Source organism: Pantherophis guttatus, chromosome 1 (assembly GCF_059756535.1).
Source record: "Pantherophis guttatus breed Tessera chromosome 1, ASM5975653v1, whole genome shotgun sequence".
Taxonomy (NCBI): domain Eukaryota; kingdom Metazoa; phylum Chordata; class Lepidosauria; order Squamata; family Colubridae; genus Pantherophis; species Pantherophis guttatus.
Genome location: NC_142063.1, coordinates 297,204,983 through 297,223,710, shown reverse-complemented (window position 1 = coordinate 297,223,710; position 18,728 = coordinate 297,204,983). Strand labels below are relative to the sequence as shown.

General features: G+C 34.2%; 1 protein-coding gene across 5 annotated transcripts in view; it reads left to right on the top strand.

Annotated features, from left to right (window-relative positions):
- Positions 1-18,728, top strand: part of SPATA17 (spermatogenesis associated 17) — a 92,811-nt gene that overhangs the window by 13,161 nt on the left and 60,922 nt on the right. For all 5 annotated transcript variants that reach the window (XM_034427841.3, XM_087883183.1, XM_034427842.3 and 2 more), the window contains one exon: positions 4,442-4,545. In XM_034427841.3, the coding sequence (XP_034283732.3) occupies positions 4,442-4,545 (104 nt within the window). The remainder of the gene's footprint in view (positions 1-4,441; positions 4,546-18,728) is intronic.

Below are 18,728 nucleotides of genomic sequence, written 5' to 3'. Positions count from 1 at the left end.
ACTAGGATGTTTTCCCACATTTTCCTAACCAGATTAAGAACTGCAAATGTTAATGTATAATCTGGTATAGTTCCCATTGATGCAAGATTTTCCAATAGACTTGCATAAATATAACATATTCAAATTTTAGAAATGGTTCTAAATTAGGTACAGGCAGAAAAGAAAACCACCTGGCTAAATATAATTATAGTCCTGTATCATCACATGTTCTTTAACATTGTACCTTAATTATATTTGACCTACTATTTCAAACTTTCATATTTGGAGCCAGAAAATAATAAAGAGAACAATAATTATAATGCATAATTTTCTGAATCAGATTTAGTTTTATAATAGTAGATTGTGATATAGTAGTCTTATTTTCATTTGGAAGATTTAAGGGTTGTTATGAAGAAAAGTAACCCCCATTTTTTTAAAAAAAAAATCTGTATGAGCAGATGGCTTCTGATATATCAAGGTTTTGCCACTTGTTTAGCATTTAAAATAAACATTATTTATAAGACCACTTACATTTTGATGTTACTTAATGAGGAATATGCATCATTGATTTGACTAGCTTAAGAGGTCATTCAGAACTTGCCCGTTAACAAGCTGTAATCTGCTGAGCACACAATGACTTTGTTTAAAATTATCTGTTTGGTACTGATCAATGACAATAATTGTTTGGTACCAATCACCACTGAAACTTGTTAATTACTTTGAAGGGCATATATTTTGTAAGGAAGGATAAATATTCACCTTGGAATTATAAGAGATACAAGTAGTGTTCTATTTTCTATGAAATGTGTATGTTGATGGGTTGGGTTATTGGGTAAAATCAGAAAAAAATGATTTGATACATGGATCAAATTTGATCACAGGGAAAAAACATTGCCTGCACACCTCTGATCTTTGTAGATATAGACATATCATGGCATCTGAATTCTTTTCCAAGGCTTTTGTTACCACCCTATCAATTGCTAGTCTGTAGCTTATTTCCTGATTGCTGCTCCTTTACTAATGATAGTTGATCCTAAATAGCAGAAGCTATCCATCAATTTCATTAATAGAGCTTGCAAAGCATTTGCATTTTCAGCTATCAAAGTAGTGTCATCAACATAGCACAGATTGCTGATGTTTCTTTCTCCCAGATTTAAAACTACCCTCTTTTTTTCCTGTCCAACTTCCCTTATTATATATTCAACATACAGGTTGAATAATTAAGGAGAGAGTATACAGTCTAATCTTATTTTTTTGCTGATCCGGAGTCTTTTTCACCATGTTCTCTCTGGACTCTGGCTTCCAGCCCAGTTGTTTTACACGAGTACTATAGGATGTTCTGAGATTCCCAGTTTCTTAAATACATTCCACATCTTGACATAATATACCTGAAAGTCTGTCTATTGTCAACAGTAAAAGTCATTCTTTTACTATTCTTTGGCTTCCCCAATTATCCACCATATAAGAGCAATATTGTCTCTTGTTCTTTGTCCTTTTCTAAAATGGCTATGACTATTTGGCATTTTCCTTTCCATGTTGGATGATCCAGTATACAAAAGATGTAGGGCATATAGAGGCCTGAATGCATTGGAAAATGCAATGATTAAAATTAGTAAGGCTTCCATAAACAGATTCCTCCCCCCAAACATACATGCTATATAATATCTATGTTTAAGGAATGAACACCTAAGCAGTTCTGTATGGCAATATAATATTAGTTTATACCAAACATTTTTAAAATCTGAAAAAAATATCATTTATCTACTGGTAGTCCTTGACCGTTTGAAGTTATGGTAGTGTTGATCAATCCCCAAAGTTACAGCTGTTGGAGTCACATGATAGCAATTCTGGTGCTTGGCAGCCTGCACTTACACCTGCAGGGCTGCTTCAACTTCCCCTCATACCAATCTCCCTCCATCCATTTTTGGTCCTCTGTACTCTGCAGTCTCTGCTGCCCTAGCTGACCTTTTGTCATCTTTTGCTCTTGCTGCTAACCATGCATACCTGCCCTGATCTTTCACAAGGTAGCTATTAGCCACACAAAGTTTGTTCCCCAGGTCTTGCACTGCAGTTTCCTTGTGAGACATGAGAAAGATGGTCTCTCACATGGTCAGCAAATTACGAGGAAGGGCATGCCTCATCAGTAGTGAGAAAAGGAGGACAGCTAAAGTAAGTTGGGATAGCAGAGGGTATGGTGGCAGAAGTCTCAGAGTGCAGATGGCTGGGCTGAGACGGCTAAACCTTCTCGGACAGCTAGGACACAGTTGCACTGCTGAGGCTTCTGGAGGGGCTGGGCTTCACATTGCATTGCTGGGCTATAGCTTCACACTGTGTTTCCCAAGGTGGTTGCAGATTCCTGGGATAGCTGCAGCTTTGTACTCCATGCTCAGCTGCAACTTTGTACTGTGTGGCTGAGGGGGCTGAGGCTTTGTGCTACGCTGCAGCATAGCAGGTAAGCCTAGAGCTGGCAGTTCTTGGGCCACTTGCCTTTCCACAAGCAGGGTGCAAGGTGGCACAAAGGCAGAGACAGACAAGTGGGGATAGTGGAAGAGGCAATGCCTTACCTTACTGATAATCAGGGCTGGGAGGGACCAAGCCCAGAATTGACTTTTTATATTCCTGGTTTCCAGACCTTTGCCAGTTACAATGGTAAAATGTAGTTATTTAGGAAAGTAGTTTGTCAAACATTTTATTTAAAATTAGAACAACATTCTAGACAAATAGCTAGTTCTTTTTTAACTGGACCAGAGGTTGAAGAATATCCATGTTTTGCTCATAGCAAATTCTTCTAAGCTTATTGATCCTCCATCTTTCTTTTTTAAAAAGAATGATTTTCTTTTTATAATTATTTTGAAACAATATGAGAAAAGAGAGAGAAGAGAGAAGAGACCCCCTCTTATTGAACTCCTTATGTCTGAAATATACTGCTCAAAAAAATAAAGGGAACACAAGCAGAAGACATCGGAGATCTGAATGAATGAAATCGCCTTACTAAATACTTTGTTCTTTACATACAGTAGTTTATACACTGCTCAAACAACTAAAGGGAACACAAAACTACTGTATGTAACGAACAAAGTATTTAATAAGGCGATTTCATTCATTCAGATCTCGGATGTCTTCTGCTTGTGTTCCCTTTATTTTTTTGAGCAGTGTATATTAGGCCTCATCTCTTTTAAGTAATTTACTTCTTCCAGCTGGCTTCATTATTTTTACTTTGTTTCCTAGTTGGTTCTTAGCCTGCTGAACTGATTAATATATTATTTTTCTTGGGTATCAAATATATATCGTGTGTTTTTAATATTTTTTTTGTACTGAATTTTAACAGCCACTGAGTCTTTTAATAGAAAAGTAGGATGAACATATTTTGAATTACTTAGTTAATATGGAGTGAAAAATATTTTTATATACCACCTTACGTCATTCCCCAAGATAGTTCTGACAATTTCTGAACTATCCAAGCTCAAATTTTTAAATAGCTTTTCTAGTTTAGTGTATAATAAAATTTGGGCAAAGTCAGAAATATCATTGTTATTCCCAGGAATTTTAACATTATATTTATTTATTACAACTTTTGAATATAGAATTAATTTAATCAGAAGTTCCACAGCACTTAAACAATTTTGGGAGCACTTTTTCATTATCCGGTGCCTATTAAACAGCATAGTTTTTACTGGAAAAGTTTGCAGGAGCAAAGGTACAAGCGGTATGTTAGCTAAGTATGTTGATATGCCTCCACCTTCTGAAAAGCTGCTAGCCTGAAGGTGGTAGATAAGTAAGTTTTATATGGTGTAAAGGCAAATCCTGATTCATAACATATTTGATATGATCTCTTATCAGTATTTTCATTCTACTAAGGTAGAAATGAGATTTTTTTTTTTTTTTTTTTTTTTTACTGGGAAGGACTACAGGAACAGACTTCCACTTCCCACAATCTGTTCAAAAGATTCTAATTACATTATGATATTATGAAAAGTGATGGATGGTGAAACAGATACTTTAATTAGCCTTCTCATTTGTTTGGATGAAAAGTCTTATGATTCTTAACAGGTGGAGTTGAACAAATGGGCTTCTATGTGATATACCAATATTGTTGTAATATGATACTTTAAAATATAAAATACAAAGAAATCAACTGCCCATTTGTTCTCTACATGTAGTAAGTTATCTTTCTCAACTTTGATTTCACTTATTTAGTATAATATTAATGATTTATCTTTGCAATATTATTAACAGCAAATAGCCAAGTAACTAATGTATGCATTTATGTCAGTATAATAATTTTAGGGAGTTTTATATCCATATTAATGAATAGGCAAATATGTATGCATGCTAGCATTGAAGCAGTTGTGTTCCTTGCAGAACAGAATAAATATTTCTTATAATGTTTGGCAGTTATTTCTCTATTGCAAGAAAAACCAACACTCAATGAAGCAAATATATGTACTCTTTTTTCTCCTAGATTCAAAGAAGATGGCGAGGCTATTACGTCCGAAAATATATCCATAATTATTATGCGCTAAAGAAGTACTTGGAAATTGTTGCATTGAATAATGAGATGGTCAGGTAAAAATGAAAGTACTGATAGTAAAATAGATATTTTAGTAACTTTAGTATACTAAAGTTAGTTTAGTAACTTTAAAATAGATTTAAATAATTCATAGTGTTAATTAGATTATTCATCATGGAAAGAATTGCCTTCTTTATCCCAGTACTGAAACTGGTCTATTTTATCTTCTACCTAAGTGTGTGTTTTCAAATTATTATTTTGTTTATACCAGCATGCAGGTAAGTATGATAGAATTGAACCTATTTGAATTGGAGCAAAACTGAAATGCATAAAACAGAGAATTTCTCTGCGTAGAAAAAGTATCGTAGACCTTCTGAGCAAGTGAATCTGCAGAATAATGCAGTACTGTTAAAAGTTTGCTATTGCAACCTATTTGTGACCTGGAATTCTGAGCAAAGGATAAGGCAAGTCCTATGGGGCTAGGATAATTCTGTGCTGCATCGGTACTATCTTTCAGTAGGTACAGCTGCCAGGTTTAAACAAGGAATACATATTTTGTCATCTGCTCCACTGAGAAAATCTGCCTTGAGTGGGCCAGTCTAAGATTAGTCTAATCCCTATTCCTCCATGGTGAATTTAGCTATCGATTTAAAATCAATTTTTCAAATTCCATTCTTTTTATTTCTCTGGCTTTATTTTGCTTTTTTCAGCAATAGGACTAAATCCCGAGACAGCATCTGTATTTTATATATCACTCAATATGTGTTTTTACTATTCTAATGATAAAATAATGGTAGAAGCCTCATTTGGCAGATATATATTTTTTTTCTTTTAAGCAACTCGGGGGAGACAATTTACATTTACTTTAACCTTCTGGAAATAGTTTTTGTTCAGATGAAATATGCTGTGTTGCTATAGACCAATGTACTGTACATTTTGTTATTGTAGTGATAATGACATTTTGCCTGGTTTAACATTCACTGTTAATACAAATAATAAACATGTAGTTAGAAATTTAATGCCATTTGGAAACATATAATTGATGTTATAGCTGTGAGATCAGAAAGCTAGATGTCTAGAAAGGCCATTTTGTCATTATAGTTATGTAACACATATAGGATAATGTTTTCATAGGGATACTGTGCCTCTCACGAAAGATAAATTGGTTTGATTAATTTAAAGGCTGAGTATGCATTTGCTAGAGGTGTACACTTGTAACCTATCACCTCATATGCAAAAACTGCCCCAGGTTATGAATAAGAAAATGATTTCATGAAATTAAAAACTAGTCTCATAGATAGAGATAGGCAGCATTCATAAAATATTATGACACTCATAAAAGGTTTTTTTTAGTACACTCAAGATTCCCCTTTACTGTTTCAGATACACGGTGGTTTTAACTGTTCTTTAATGTTTTGCTGGATGCAATCAATTGAAAAATATTATTAATTCTAGAAATAGATTAAGTTCATGTGAACCTGTTAGCCACAAGCTTTTTGCTATGGCTTGTGGCATTAAACTTTATTCAAACTGGAGACCATTGGATCAGGCTAGAAATTAGGAGGCAATTATGAGATTCCCAACTATATTGAACTCATAACATGACTGTAGGAGTGTTCAGAATTTTCAGAGAAAAAATAATTGGAGAAGGTGCTTGTGGTTTGCTGCCTTGTCACTTGTTCCCTTAAAATCTTTTCCAAGCTATTCAACCTGTATTCAAGCTGCCTGAGCTGTTGAATTCCCACAGTTGTAAGAAGAATAACCGAAGCACTATGTTTATAAGAGAAAATCACTGGACAGTACCAACAACATATACTCCCTCCCATCAAATATTTATGGGTAGGTGGAGTTTTAGATTAATTAGCATTAGCATTGATTTGTAGGTTTTTAAAAATAATTTTATTAAAAGTACAATTGGAAAAGTAAAAACTAATATGAACTACAATAAATATAAAAATGAAAAGTGCAGGAAAAATGAAAAAAGGAAGTAAAAAATAAAGAAGTGACTTCCCCCTTTATCACAAGTACAATTTTAGTAAATCAACACTGTCTTAAGATAGAACAAATGTACTCTTCTTCCCATAACTTTACTATTAACAAAATTCTAAGGCCTTGTCATTCATTCCTACTCAGCAAAAGTCTGTTAAGGCTACTAGAAGTAATTATATAACTGTTTTAAAACCATGATCAAATAAACTGATTCTGTATTCTTTACATGCACTTTTAACAATCTTAACTTTTATTCCGTTAAAATAATGTCCTCTTGCTTGATTTCTTTGAACTTATTTCTTTCCAGCAAATCTTTGAAAGCTTTAACAGATCTGTTTTGTAAAAAAAGAAATTATCCATATCATTATCTTGAATTAATACTTGATGTCCTTTTCAAATATCAAGATATCAATCAGTTTTATTTGTACATCCATCTTTTTGCATATAATTCTGTCATTTGAACACCATTCCCTCCTGACCTATCTAGAAAGTTAACAGCCAAAAGCTGCCTGGCAGATTGATTCAGCCCTTCTTGGGACTGAGTCCTCTGCCAAGCAGCTCTTCCGCTCTCAAAGAGGCTGACTGAAAATGTCTTTCTGTGCATGGAGTCTGGGGGAATTCCTGAGCTGGACCAGCTAAATGAAACTTGGATCCCAAAGGCCAAACCCCATTCAGCCCACCCATGGAAGGAGTTTTCTTCTGCACTTGGAACAAAAGAGATATCTGCCCTACTTCAGTTGACAGATCTTTTCTCTGTTCAGTTAACAACTGCAACTGGGAGAGTTGAGATTGTGGTCATGGAGTGGAGTGGTTATGTGGGTGTTTTATTTAATGACCACAACAACTTTCAACTGAAATTCCAGGCTCAGTTATGGTTGTTAAGCAAGGACTACCAGTAGAGACTAAATCTAGTCAGAAGATTAGTGACTATTCTTTTTTGACCAGACATAATATTAAAATACAACCCAGTTGTCAGGGTTCCAACCGATGCCCTAATTAAATCATGAGCCTCAAGACAAGCTTCAAAAGAAATCCAGTTATTTATTAGGAGCTTCATGTCAGCACAGACCAAGTGAAGCCAACTCTAACCTCACTTAATTCGCACCTTGGCTCTGACCCTGCTTCCCCCTCCCCCCAAGGTGTGTCATCAGTCACATTTCCCAACAAAGCAATTTTGTGGGTTGTAGAAGTCACACCCTCTGACCACTGTAGATCTCTGTGGAGATGCCCTTGACGTTGCCTACTGGAATGTGCTTTCTTTTGACTGAAATGCAAGTTCCTCAATGCAGCTGCAAGGCTTGATTCCCTATCCCCCTGCCTATGGCAATTTGAGAGCAGGTCAGGAATGCTTCACGAGTTGACACCAGTCCAGGCACTTGCTAGGAGTTAATACTGACTCCAAGTCATGAGGAAAAAAGAAGAAAGAAAAAAATACCTTACTCATCAAGGCTAGATGCTGTACAAATACAGATTGGACTCAGACATTCTGCTAAGCCACGGTTTATTTTAATTAGTTTTTATTGAATGCAGCATGTAATTGGGCTCATAGAACATGCTAAGCTCAAACCAAACAAAACATATTGTAGCTTAGCAAAATCTTTGAACTCAGTTAAAATGTTGGAAAAAATAATAGATAAGCTCAAAATGTCATTTCTTTAAGATATTCTTTTAAATGATGTGGAGAAAAAACTGTAATAGAAAAGCATTTATTGAAAGCATCTTTCAGTAAAAATAATTGTTTAACTCTTGTGCACTTATTAAATTGGAAGAGTAAAGAGCCAATTCCAATGTTATGGATCTAGGAAACACCTTTATAAGTTAGACTTGAAAGTTTTACAATCAAAAGTACTTATTAGGAGTAGATTTTTTGTTGCAACCAGAAGTGTTTTTCACCAATTTCATTTTATTTAACTAACAGTGGTATATTTTCCAAATATGAAAGATAAGCTTAGATAACAAACTACCTTTGAAGGTCTAATGTGGGGCATTTAGTCTCTTAAGGAATGGCAAATAAAAACACAAACTATTTTCCATTTGTTATACATATCTTTCAGGGATAATTACGGGTTCTGTCAAAATTCAAAACTATTTCCTCAAGATTGAGCAATATTACCATTAATGAAACCATTCTAGAGAATAGTAAAGAAATAATTTGGAGGCTAATGTTTTAGCATTCGTTTATGGAGTTCATGATTCAAATGCTAAAATTTCAATGACTGTTTATACTGTGATTGCAATAGATTTTACACTCTCCTCCTTTATCTAAAGTGGAATCAACTGTACAGTAAGGAGAAAAGAAGGAAAAGGTGCATTTTTATTGAGCTCTAACATATCATTGGCTGTCAGGCTGGCCTTGTTATGCTGTCCATCCTCATTTAACTATCCCACAAGATCTCTTAATGAAGTTAAGCCCCAAGTTCACTCCAATAATTCTGTGGCAAGAGTTTGTGCAATGTAACAATTCATCACTTGTCAGGAAAGCACTTTTAGTTTATACATTTAATAAGGGCATCCTCTAGCTTGGTTAATTAGAAGTGAACAGTTTGCATATTTACTAAATGTGGAGTGTCATTGCCACCACGGCCTATTGCCTACATGAATTATTTCTCTATCTGCAATAAACAGCTGGGTAATTATTATTGCCATAATCAGATAAATTCCCTTTGTAAGGCTTTTCTTACATGGCAATTCTTTGAACTCATCCAAAGCTGAGCAAAATTTATGAACTCCAGCAGCTAGCCTGGTTTGTTATACTTTGGTGTCCCTATTTCAAGGACACGTGTAGCATCATAAATATTGTATCAATTAAGAATATAAATGTGATTACCTATGTATTATATATTAATATATTTAGTTTATCAAAGTAGAGGGTTTTGGTTGTAAGATTAAATTATAGTGATATGGTTATTATAAAATTGCAGACAGGGACAGGCTTAATCTAAGGCCTAGAGTAAGAGAGCCAAAGTCTTAATCTGAAAAGACAAATGATGGAAAGAAGAAATATTTCTACATTAATATTGATAACTCTATAATTGTAGTGCTTTTATAAGCATTTTCTGAATTTTAGCAACAGCCGTTTTAACAGATGATTAAAACTATTTTATACATTGCTTTTGAATGACTGTATTAAAAGAATTCTGAGAAGTTGAACAGTTAAGAATAATGAAATACAAATAAAAATAAATTCATTTCATCACTAGGAACAATATACTGAATCAATTAATTAATACTAAATACTATCAGTTTTACTTTCTGTTCCTTCCCAATCATTTATGAAACATGCATTCGGTTTTTCTAGTTTTGAGTTGTAATTCTTCTCTTGACTCTGTTAATGAAGAAGAATAAATTTGAGTTCATTTATAACACTAAGCCACAGTTTGGTTTATATTTTTCACATAAGGTATAGGTTTGAATCCCAGATCAGTAATCGATTCTGAAAACAATATATTTATAAACCCAGAAAGGGAGAATGGGAGAAAGGACTAGCCTCCCTTCCCCATTTTCAATACGTTTTCCATGTGTTTAGTTATTTTCTTAATAAAATCAGAGCTGTCAGTATGAAAGTTCTCATGAAAAACTAAGCATCTTGATACCATACTTTTTCATTGGAGTATCAACCATGATTGTAGATGGTATTATAAAGCCTATAGGAACCTTGTTATAATGGTGATGCCAATTCAAGACAAATTCCACTTATGTACAAACCGTGGTTGATTTCAGTTAGTACTCCATGCTTTAAGTTTGATACTATATAACTAATAAAAATTCAGCATCAGTTTCTACGATATATAGCTAATACAAATTCAGCATCAGTTTCTAATCTTGGATCCACATCTTATCCAAAGCCTGTCTAAAGCCGGTTTAAAGTGGCTAACTTTTGAGGAGGAGTGTCAGATATGTGGCTCACTACAATCCTGAGTGTGGCCTGAGCTATATTAAAATGCATTTGAGAAATACGAAACAAAATAAAAATATAGTAAAACATAATTAATATTACATTTTAAAACTAAATAATAGCCAATTTAGTCATGAATCAGCATAAAATTCCGGGATCATAACTCATGAGGAATTCTGCACAACTTCACTATCTTGACTTAACTCCAACAGCAGGGATTGCTTGGTATTGCCACAGCTAGCTAAACTGGAACTCCATATGACAGGAGTTCTCTCTCAGTCTGTGCTGCAGCACAGTTGTGAATACTCCAACATTGGAAGTTTTTAAGAAGAGATTGAACAATCATTTGCCTGATATGGTATAAGGTTTTCTGCCTAAGCAGGGGGTTGGACTAGAAGACCTCCAAAGTTCCTTTCAACTCTGTTACTCCTGTTCTGTTCTGTTCTGTTCTGTTCTGTTCTATTCTATTCTATTCTATTCTATTCTATTCTATTCTATTCTATTCTATTCTATTCTATTCTATTCTATTCTATTCTATTCTATTCTATTCTCATGACATGCAGTAGGCTGATAGCCAAATCTGCATAGTAGCCAACCTGCTCCAGAACTCGGAGTTTCCAGTACAGAAAGGAGTGCCTTCCTCCAAAATCGGTTAAATTAATTTTTATCCTCCCTCCAAAAAAAGGTTGAATTTCCTTCTTCCCTCCAAAACATATTGAATGTGTTTCTCTCTTCCCTCTAAAATGGTTTAATTCATATATCTTGAGTTTTGGGATATACAACTCCATGATTGCTGTTAACTTTATATTAAAAAAAATCCATTTTAAAATCATACAATTAAAGTGTAAATATGTTTAGAATACCTCTGTTTTCTGTCTTTAAAACTTTTCTTTGATTACAATATCCAATAAGAAAAGGAGGGAGGGAGGCAGAGAAGGAAGGAAGGAAGGAAGGAAGGAAGGAAGGAAGGAAGGAAGGAAGGAAGGAAGGAAAAAGAAAAATGGTTACCCAATATTGCTTGCAGTTATTAGTGACTACTGAGTTTATATTGTAATATATTAGCATATTTATGTGGAACCATATGCCACATGGTAGTTAAGCAGACCCTGTACTAGCGGGAATACGCTAGGAAGAAGAAGAGTTTGGTATGGTAGTTAAGTTGTTAGACTGAAAACCAAGAGATGCTGAATGTTATTCCTGCTTTGGTCAGAAAGCCACCAAGTGACTTTGGGACAGTTAGGAAAAAAGAATTCCCAAGTCACTTCTAGAAAATGCTGCCAAAGAAAGTGCAGAGGGCAGTTGCCCGGAATGCGCAACGACCTGAGGGCAAAACTTTCAAGCATGGGACATGCTATTATACTTTCCAGTTTCCATACTTGAAGAAATACATAAATATTTTGGCATGTCAATTTTACATGTATATGTAATTTACTCTTGTATTGTGGCATACAAATTTATACTTGGTTTGGGATAACCTTGCACAAAACATTTTTTCCCTCCACATGCAGCATATCAGAAGTTAGAGGGAACATTGCAGGGAGGTGATAAATGTGAGTAGAAGTGGAGGAAGTGGTTTACACAATAATTTGGCAGATTTTGTAGTAGGCTTGAAGGAAGCTCAAAGTGGGGTGGGGTGTGCATGCGTGTGTTTATATAAAATACACATAATATTGAAGAAAATGAATCACCTTAATAATACATTTCTTTTTATGTATTAATTCTATCTAACTCCTAGGTGATTTAATGTGTTGATATACTAATAAAAAGAGGATATAAGTTTAATAAACATCCATTCTCATAGAAGTTAAGTGTGTGGGTTTAAAATTATTTGCAAAACTGTCATTATAAATAAGATTAAATATGTGGTGCTGGTATTGCTTTTTAAGGCCATTAAAGAAAAACCTGGGGATTAATATGGACTTTAGGCCTCCAGGAGCCTTTAGAGTAGGAACAACCAACACATTCATTTATCATTTTAGAAGTTCATGGTACTACAAACTTGGAGAATTCCTGCTTTACTGCATCTTGGTTTCTATACCCTCTTCCCCATAGCACATTTTTGCCCCAATATAAGGATGGTTTAAGATCAAGCCCATATAAGAGATACATGAATACGCAGACAGAGAGAATGTTTTTAATTCACCTTTATGCCTAGCTTCTATTTAGTAAATAATGGCCAACCATGCAATTTAATCCCATCTAGTCTAGCTCTATAATAGATCAGATTAATCTGCTATAGATTTTCCTAAGTAATTGTCAGGATAATTGAACTGTCACAATCCACTATTTTTTTTGAGATGGATAGGAAATGTGTGTTTTATATAGAGTGTAAATACCCAGAAATTATTTTGTTTGCAGAACAAAAGCTAAGCAGAAAAATAATATTTATTCAGATAGAAAAGCAGATTGAAAGAAAACAAAGCGTCAAGAGTTTAGTGAATATTTCACTAGGAGCACTTCAGGAGATCATGTTATTGATGTCAGAAGTCAAGACCATCTATTGAAACTAATGGGGACAGATTCATCTTCAATAAAAATGCTTTACTAAATTCATAGATAAACTTCTGATTTCACATATGGCCAGTAATTTAGATGGTTTTAAAAAAGATATTAGACTGTTTATTTATTTAGGCTTTAATAGCCTGCATATTGTATAACAACCACAACAAATGGGCTGTACACAAAACAGTAAAAACAGAAGTCTCCAAACCATCAATATAAAAAATAATGAGAACACAATAAAAATTCATGGCCTACCGGGGCAACACTCTCCCATACACCCTCACACTGTCCTATTGGGTTCCATGCTACCTTAACACTTATGGAAAAGCCAACTGTTCAAGGCTTCAGAAAGACAAGGAGGGCGAGGGCCTGCCAGATCTCTAGTAAAAAGGTTCCACAGGGCAAGGTCAGCAACAGAGGAGCCATGTTTTCCAGACCCGACTAGATTGCAACATTTAAGGGAAGGGACCTGACATGCATCCATCCTATCTGATATGGTGGAATGCATAGGTACCCTCAGGTAATACCAAACTGTTAACTTTTCCCATGCCATTTTAGAGATATAAGATAATAACCAGCACCTTGAATTGCACCTGGAAAAATTGCTATCCAGAAACAGCACATAGTGGCAAACATGGATTTGAGCAGGACCTTGTATTAAGTGTGAAATAGAAAGTCTTTCTGAAATGTTTTTGAATATAAGTAGCTTGGGTTGGTAGTTGGGCTGTTGGTCTGAGCTCTGAGCTTGGCAATTTGGTTGCAAACGTTTCGTCATCTTTTGAAGAGACATCATTAGTGTGCTTTGAATTGTGCTTGTCTGTCAGAGCACTGGTCTTTAAATACCTTTTTATGTGATGCAAATTAGTGTGGATGTTGTTTGTTCAGCTACTTTTGAGTCATGGTCTGACTTCAGACTGTTTGATTGGCTGGCTTTTGTTACTGAGGCATGGTCAGAAGAAAGCCCTTCTAATCAGAAAGCTACCACTAGAACCCATCTAATAGCATTGCAAATGATGTTCCAGTTGGTGATTCTTGGAAACAATACAGCTAATGTACATCCTAGAAATATTTCTGCTAAAACAGATGGGGTGCCAGATGTTGAGATCCCTAAATTACAAACAAGAACACACTTGCCTTTCTTCTAAGGATTTGGTGTGTGACAGAAAATGTTACACAAGGTGCTGCTTGAATCCTGTTGTTACAGCAACTGTAATGGATGGCATCTTTTCCTGGCACTGTCTTTTAAAACATCTGAACTCTTGCTTTAGCTTCCTTTGGTCAATGTTCCTTAGAATAGAAATGCTAAGTTCTGGGTCAAGATTAGAACACCTGCAAAGGGACATGCTATGGGATAAAGCTAAAGGGGTGAATACTCAAAAATACACTTTTTTTGTTCCTGTCACAATTCTCTGGGATAGTTTTCCTCACCCCCAAAAGAAAGGTAATCTCTTCCTTATTGGAATTTAAGAAGAAATTTGAAATGATTTTCTTCCATTACGCTTTTATATCTTAATTCTTAAACCTGGCTATTAATATGTTGGCTGTGGTTGTATATTATATGCTTTTATTGCAATTTTCAGTTTTAGGGCTTTAAATTTAAATTTAGTCCTTTAAATTATTCCAAGATTCCTAGGATTTTTGATTTGAACAGCATAGAAATTATATAAAATCACTATTGTCTACAACTCTTATAGAAAAAGAGAATCCCTCACATCTCTGTATTATCTATTCTAACGTCATGTCCATTCTATAACTAAATCTATATACTATTTTGTTTCTCAACAAGGTGTTTATTTCCTTTCCTCTACAGTTAGTATGATTGGTAGCTTCTACGGCTAGGAGATAAAAAGAAATGAAGTCCAGTGCATCTGGAGGAACCAGACTGAGGAAGGATGATGTAGTAAATTTATATTTACCGATTCTAGTTCTGCTAATTTATTCCAACAGTACTTGTTTTCTCCACATGCTTTAGTAAGATGAATGTGCTTTGGGTCCCTTTCTTGGAGCAATGTTACTGATAGGACATAGTAAGTGAGCCTTTTTCATTGCATCATCTGCTCTCTAGAATGACATCCCTTTTCCCCACCAATTCATGGCTAGCCCTCATCCTGCTAGTTTTCAGAAAGGCACTAAAATTTGGTTCTTTCTTTGGGCATTGGGTCCATATTGACTGAAATTCCTGTCAGAGAAATTTGGGTTCTTGATTGTCTTTTAATTTTTATTGTTGGTTTTAACTATATGGGCTTTTTTACTATGGACTTTGTTATTGTTTATTTATATGTTGCCCATACATAGCCATATAAATTTCCTAACTAAATAAAATAATTTGGATTTGTACATTTGAATGATATCCAAAATTAAAAGCTATTATTTAGTAGATTGCCCTGGCAGAATTCAAGCTTTATATTGTTCCGGGGTGAGGTGGGGTAGAGGAATAACATAATATGATTTTTAATAATTTATCATTGAGACATTGTGATTAAGAGTTCATGATACTTTAGAATAGTTTAGATATATATTGTATGTTGTATGTATGTCCATGTGGGAACATATATATTGTTCTTCTTCCTATACTATGATTTAAAAAATTAAAATCAATGTAAAGAGAAAAGGCTTGTGGATTATCATCAGATTTCCAAGCAGAAAACTTGGATATTTTATAAGAAATGTCCATATTCCACATTCGAAGAAAGACTCTCAATTCTTATATATAATCAATGTTAGAGTTATGATAGTTATACATAACATTTTTTTTCTTTTGTGTTATTAAGCACTTCTTTTGGGATAGTGTAAGTTTTCACAGTTAATAGAGTATTTGGAAAATCTATGAAGAATAATACAAAAATAGTATGTCCATGAAATATGTACAGCTATGTATCTTTTTATTAGCTACTCAAAGTGATAGTGGTTTCCAAGACTAATGAGCATTTAAAAAAAAGATAATTATTAATTAAGAGATATGTGCACCAATGTTGACAGGTGTAATTGTTTAAAAACCTGAACATGTTTTATGTTTAATAATATTGTTACAAAAGTGCTCATTTTATTCACATTTTAGGGCTGAGCTGTGCTCTTTAAGGACAAAGAAAGGTCACCAGTCTCTCCAACTCCTGGTTCTTTGTCAAAAGTGGACACAGTTAATGAGGTTGATTTGGTACGGCACAAATTCTCAGACACAGATAGAGATCCTTTCAATGGAAACAAATTTGTTTGGCTTTACCAGGTTACTTAGCGATTAATAATAGCCTTGAGATGCAGGTCAAAAAGGTCAGTGTACCCACTTGCCAACACAATCTAAAATGTGCAGGAACTCCTGGTCTTCAGGCACTAAGACCTCAAAAGGCTATGCATAAAGTAAAACAGGCTATTTTCCAACTTCTTTTTTCATATTAATAAGCAATTTTCAAGAGAAGTGTGGTAAAATGGGGGCCATGCCACTCTAAGTAATTCATTTATTTTGCAATTTAATCTTACGTTGAAAAAAAATTACACTGCTGCAAAAGCAAAGCATGGTGATTTTTAAATGTCAGTATGTTTCATAAGTAACCTTGTATGAAATATTGTATAAGGAACCTTTAACAGTAAGCGGCAACAACAACAACAAAAAAATCCTGAGATCAAAACAGAATAATATATCTTCTTCTATCTTTAATTCATTTCTGTTTGTTTTACTTTTACCTTGACCATTTAGTGGGAAAATGTGCAAGATTTCTTAGCATGTGTTCATATACTATGCGCCATGGGTTAATATTTAATTTTAAAAAAGATACAACAGCATGTAGATTTTTAGAGAGTGTTATGTAGCTTTGATAGAATTTTTCCCACATTGTGGTCTTGACATAAATATATCTCATCACAGCAGTTGAAATATTTAGAATTGCAGCATGCTGCATATGCTCCAGTTCTCAGCTAGACAGAGTTGATTCACACATGTTTCAATATTTGTTTGAATAATTCTACCACCTGCCATGAGTGTGTAGTTAGCTGTGAAGCTTCTACAAGTCCCGGTAAAAATGAGTATTCTATTATTATTATTATTATTATTATTATTATTATTATTATTATTATTATTATTAATTCAATTTATATCCTGCCCTTCTAGTGGACTCAGGGCGGTGCACAGCCAGAACTAAAACACATATCAATACAAAATTTAAAATTATTAAAAGAATTAAATAACTGTGGCCCAAAAATTTAAAACATTGAAAACTAAAACCCATTTGACAATTTAAAAAGCTAAAAAAGACTAAAAAAAAAAGGGGGGGGGGTTTCACGCCAGCCCTGCTTGATGGAAAAGAAAAGTTTTTAGGGCACGGCGAAAAACCCGGAGATCCGATATCCTTTGTATCTCCAGGGGCAAATTGTTCCAGAGGGCAGGAGCTGCCTCAGAGAAGGCCCTTCCCCTGGGGGTCGCCAGCCAACATTCAAAGTACTATAGTGAGTCTATCTTATCCAAGGCCCTCTCAATCTGTATTTCCCTCTAGCTATTAGTACCCCATTCTGACCCTTCCTCATCAACAGAACATAGGAAATTTGCAGTCTGATGCAGTATTATGTTGTGGGTTCAACCTCTTAAAGAAATATTTGATCCTGTGTCTTTAATTTAATTAAAGGCTTTAATTCTTCAGAACTTTTTTAAAAAAATAAGGTGATATTATCCATGTTTATTCTTTTTGCCTTATTTCACAATTTTCTCCATATACAGTACCTTCAAATTGGGCACTATGTTAATTTTCTCGATTAGAGATCCTACCTTGCATAGAATAATATAAGAATGCTTGAGGTAAACCCAAGCTTTTGTTGTGCTTACAATGTATTGTTCAAACGATGCTATCACTGACCAGAGCTATCTTTATCATTAGTGGGAAATACTGTCTATATTATTGGTTCTGTTAAGGCTGATAATATATTCCCATATTATCAATTTTATTAGAAGTATTATGTGCTATGGCTTAATTGACATATGTCATGATGAGCAAAGCAATCAGTATATGTGGGCCCATTTGGGGATGACCATGACTCTTAGAACATTGCAACTTGGAATGTAAAAAAAGTAAATGGTAAATATTATGAATTAATTAATTAATTAAAATTAATTAATGAAATGAAAAATAGATATGTTGTGAAGCAAGTCAAGGGGAAAAAGTTATAATAAGACTGAATGAAAGTAGTCTAATTGTGAAGTGAAGTTGAATATATACAGGGAAAGGAAAAAGAAAAAGATCTAGATGCTAAGGTCAGAAAGTATGAATTGGTATCATCTAGATTTTAGATGGATATGAAAGTTGGAATCCACACTTCAGTGCTAGTTTCATGTTCTAGTGAATTATGATAATAAAGAACCAGAGATAAGGTTTGGGAAGGATTCTGCAATATTCTGAACTAATGTAATGTAATGCAAGTTAATGTATAAGGAGGAAAATAATTCTGATTATTTTAATAATGATCTGATGGATGGGAATGTATTGAGAAAGTACATAAAAAGTGATTAGTACATTCAGAGATCAAGGATCAATGATAAGTGTGATAATATTAATATGTGCTTAGAAAAAACTCTGTTTCAAAGGTGCTTTTTCAAGAGGCAACTGGAATTTCTGGTTTTTCTTTGAAGACGTTTCACTTCTCATCCAAGAAGCTTCTTTAGCTCTCAGAGTTCTATATTAACTCTGTTAAAGCTATAATATACTAGATAATATAAAGCTATTAAAATATACCAGATATAGACAGATGCCTATTAATAATAATAGGGACTCTTTTATTAAGTTCTGTAGAATATGGATTGCATCTGCCGTTTTTAATTGATTTGGAATATGTTGAAGTATTATAAATATTTACCCTACAGGAAGTGAATTA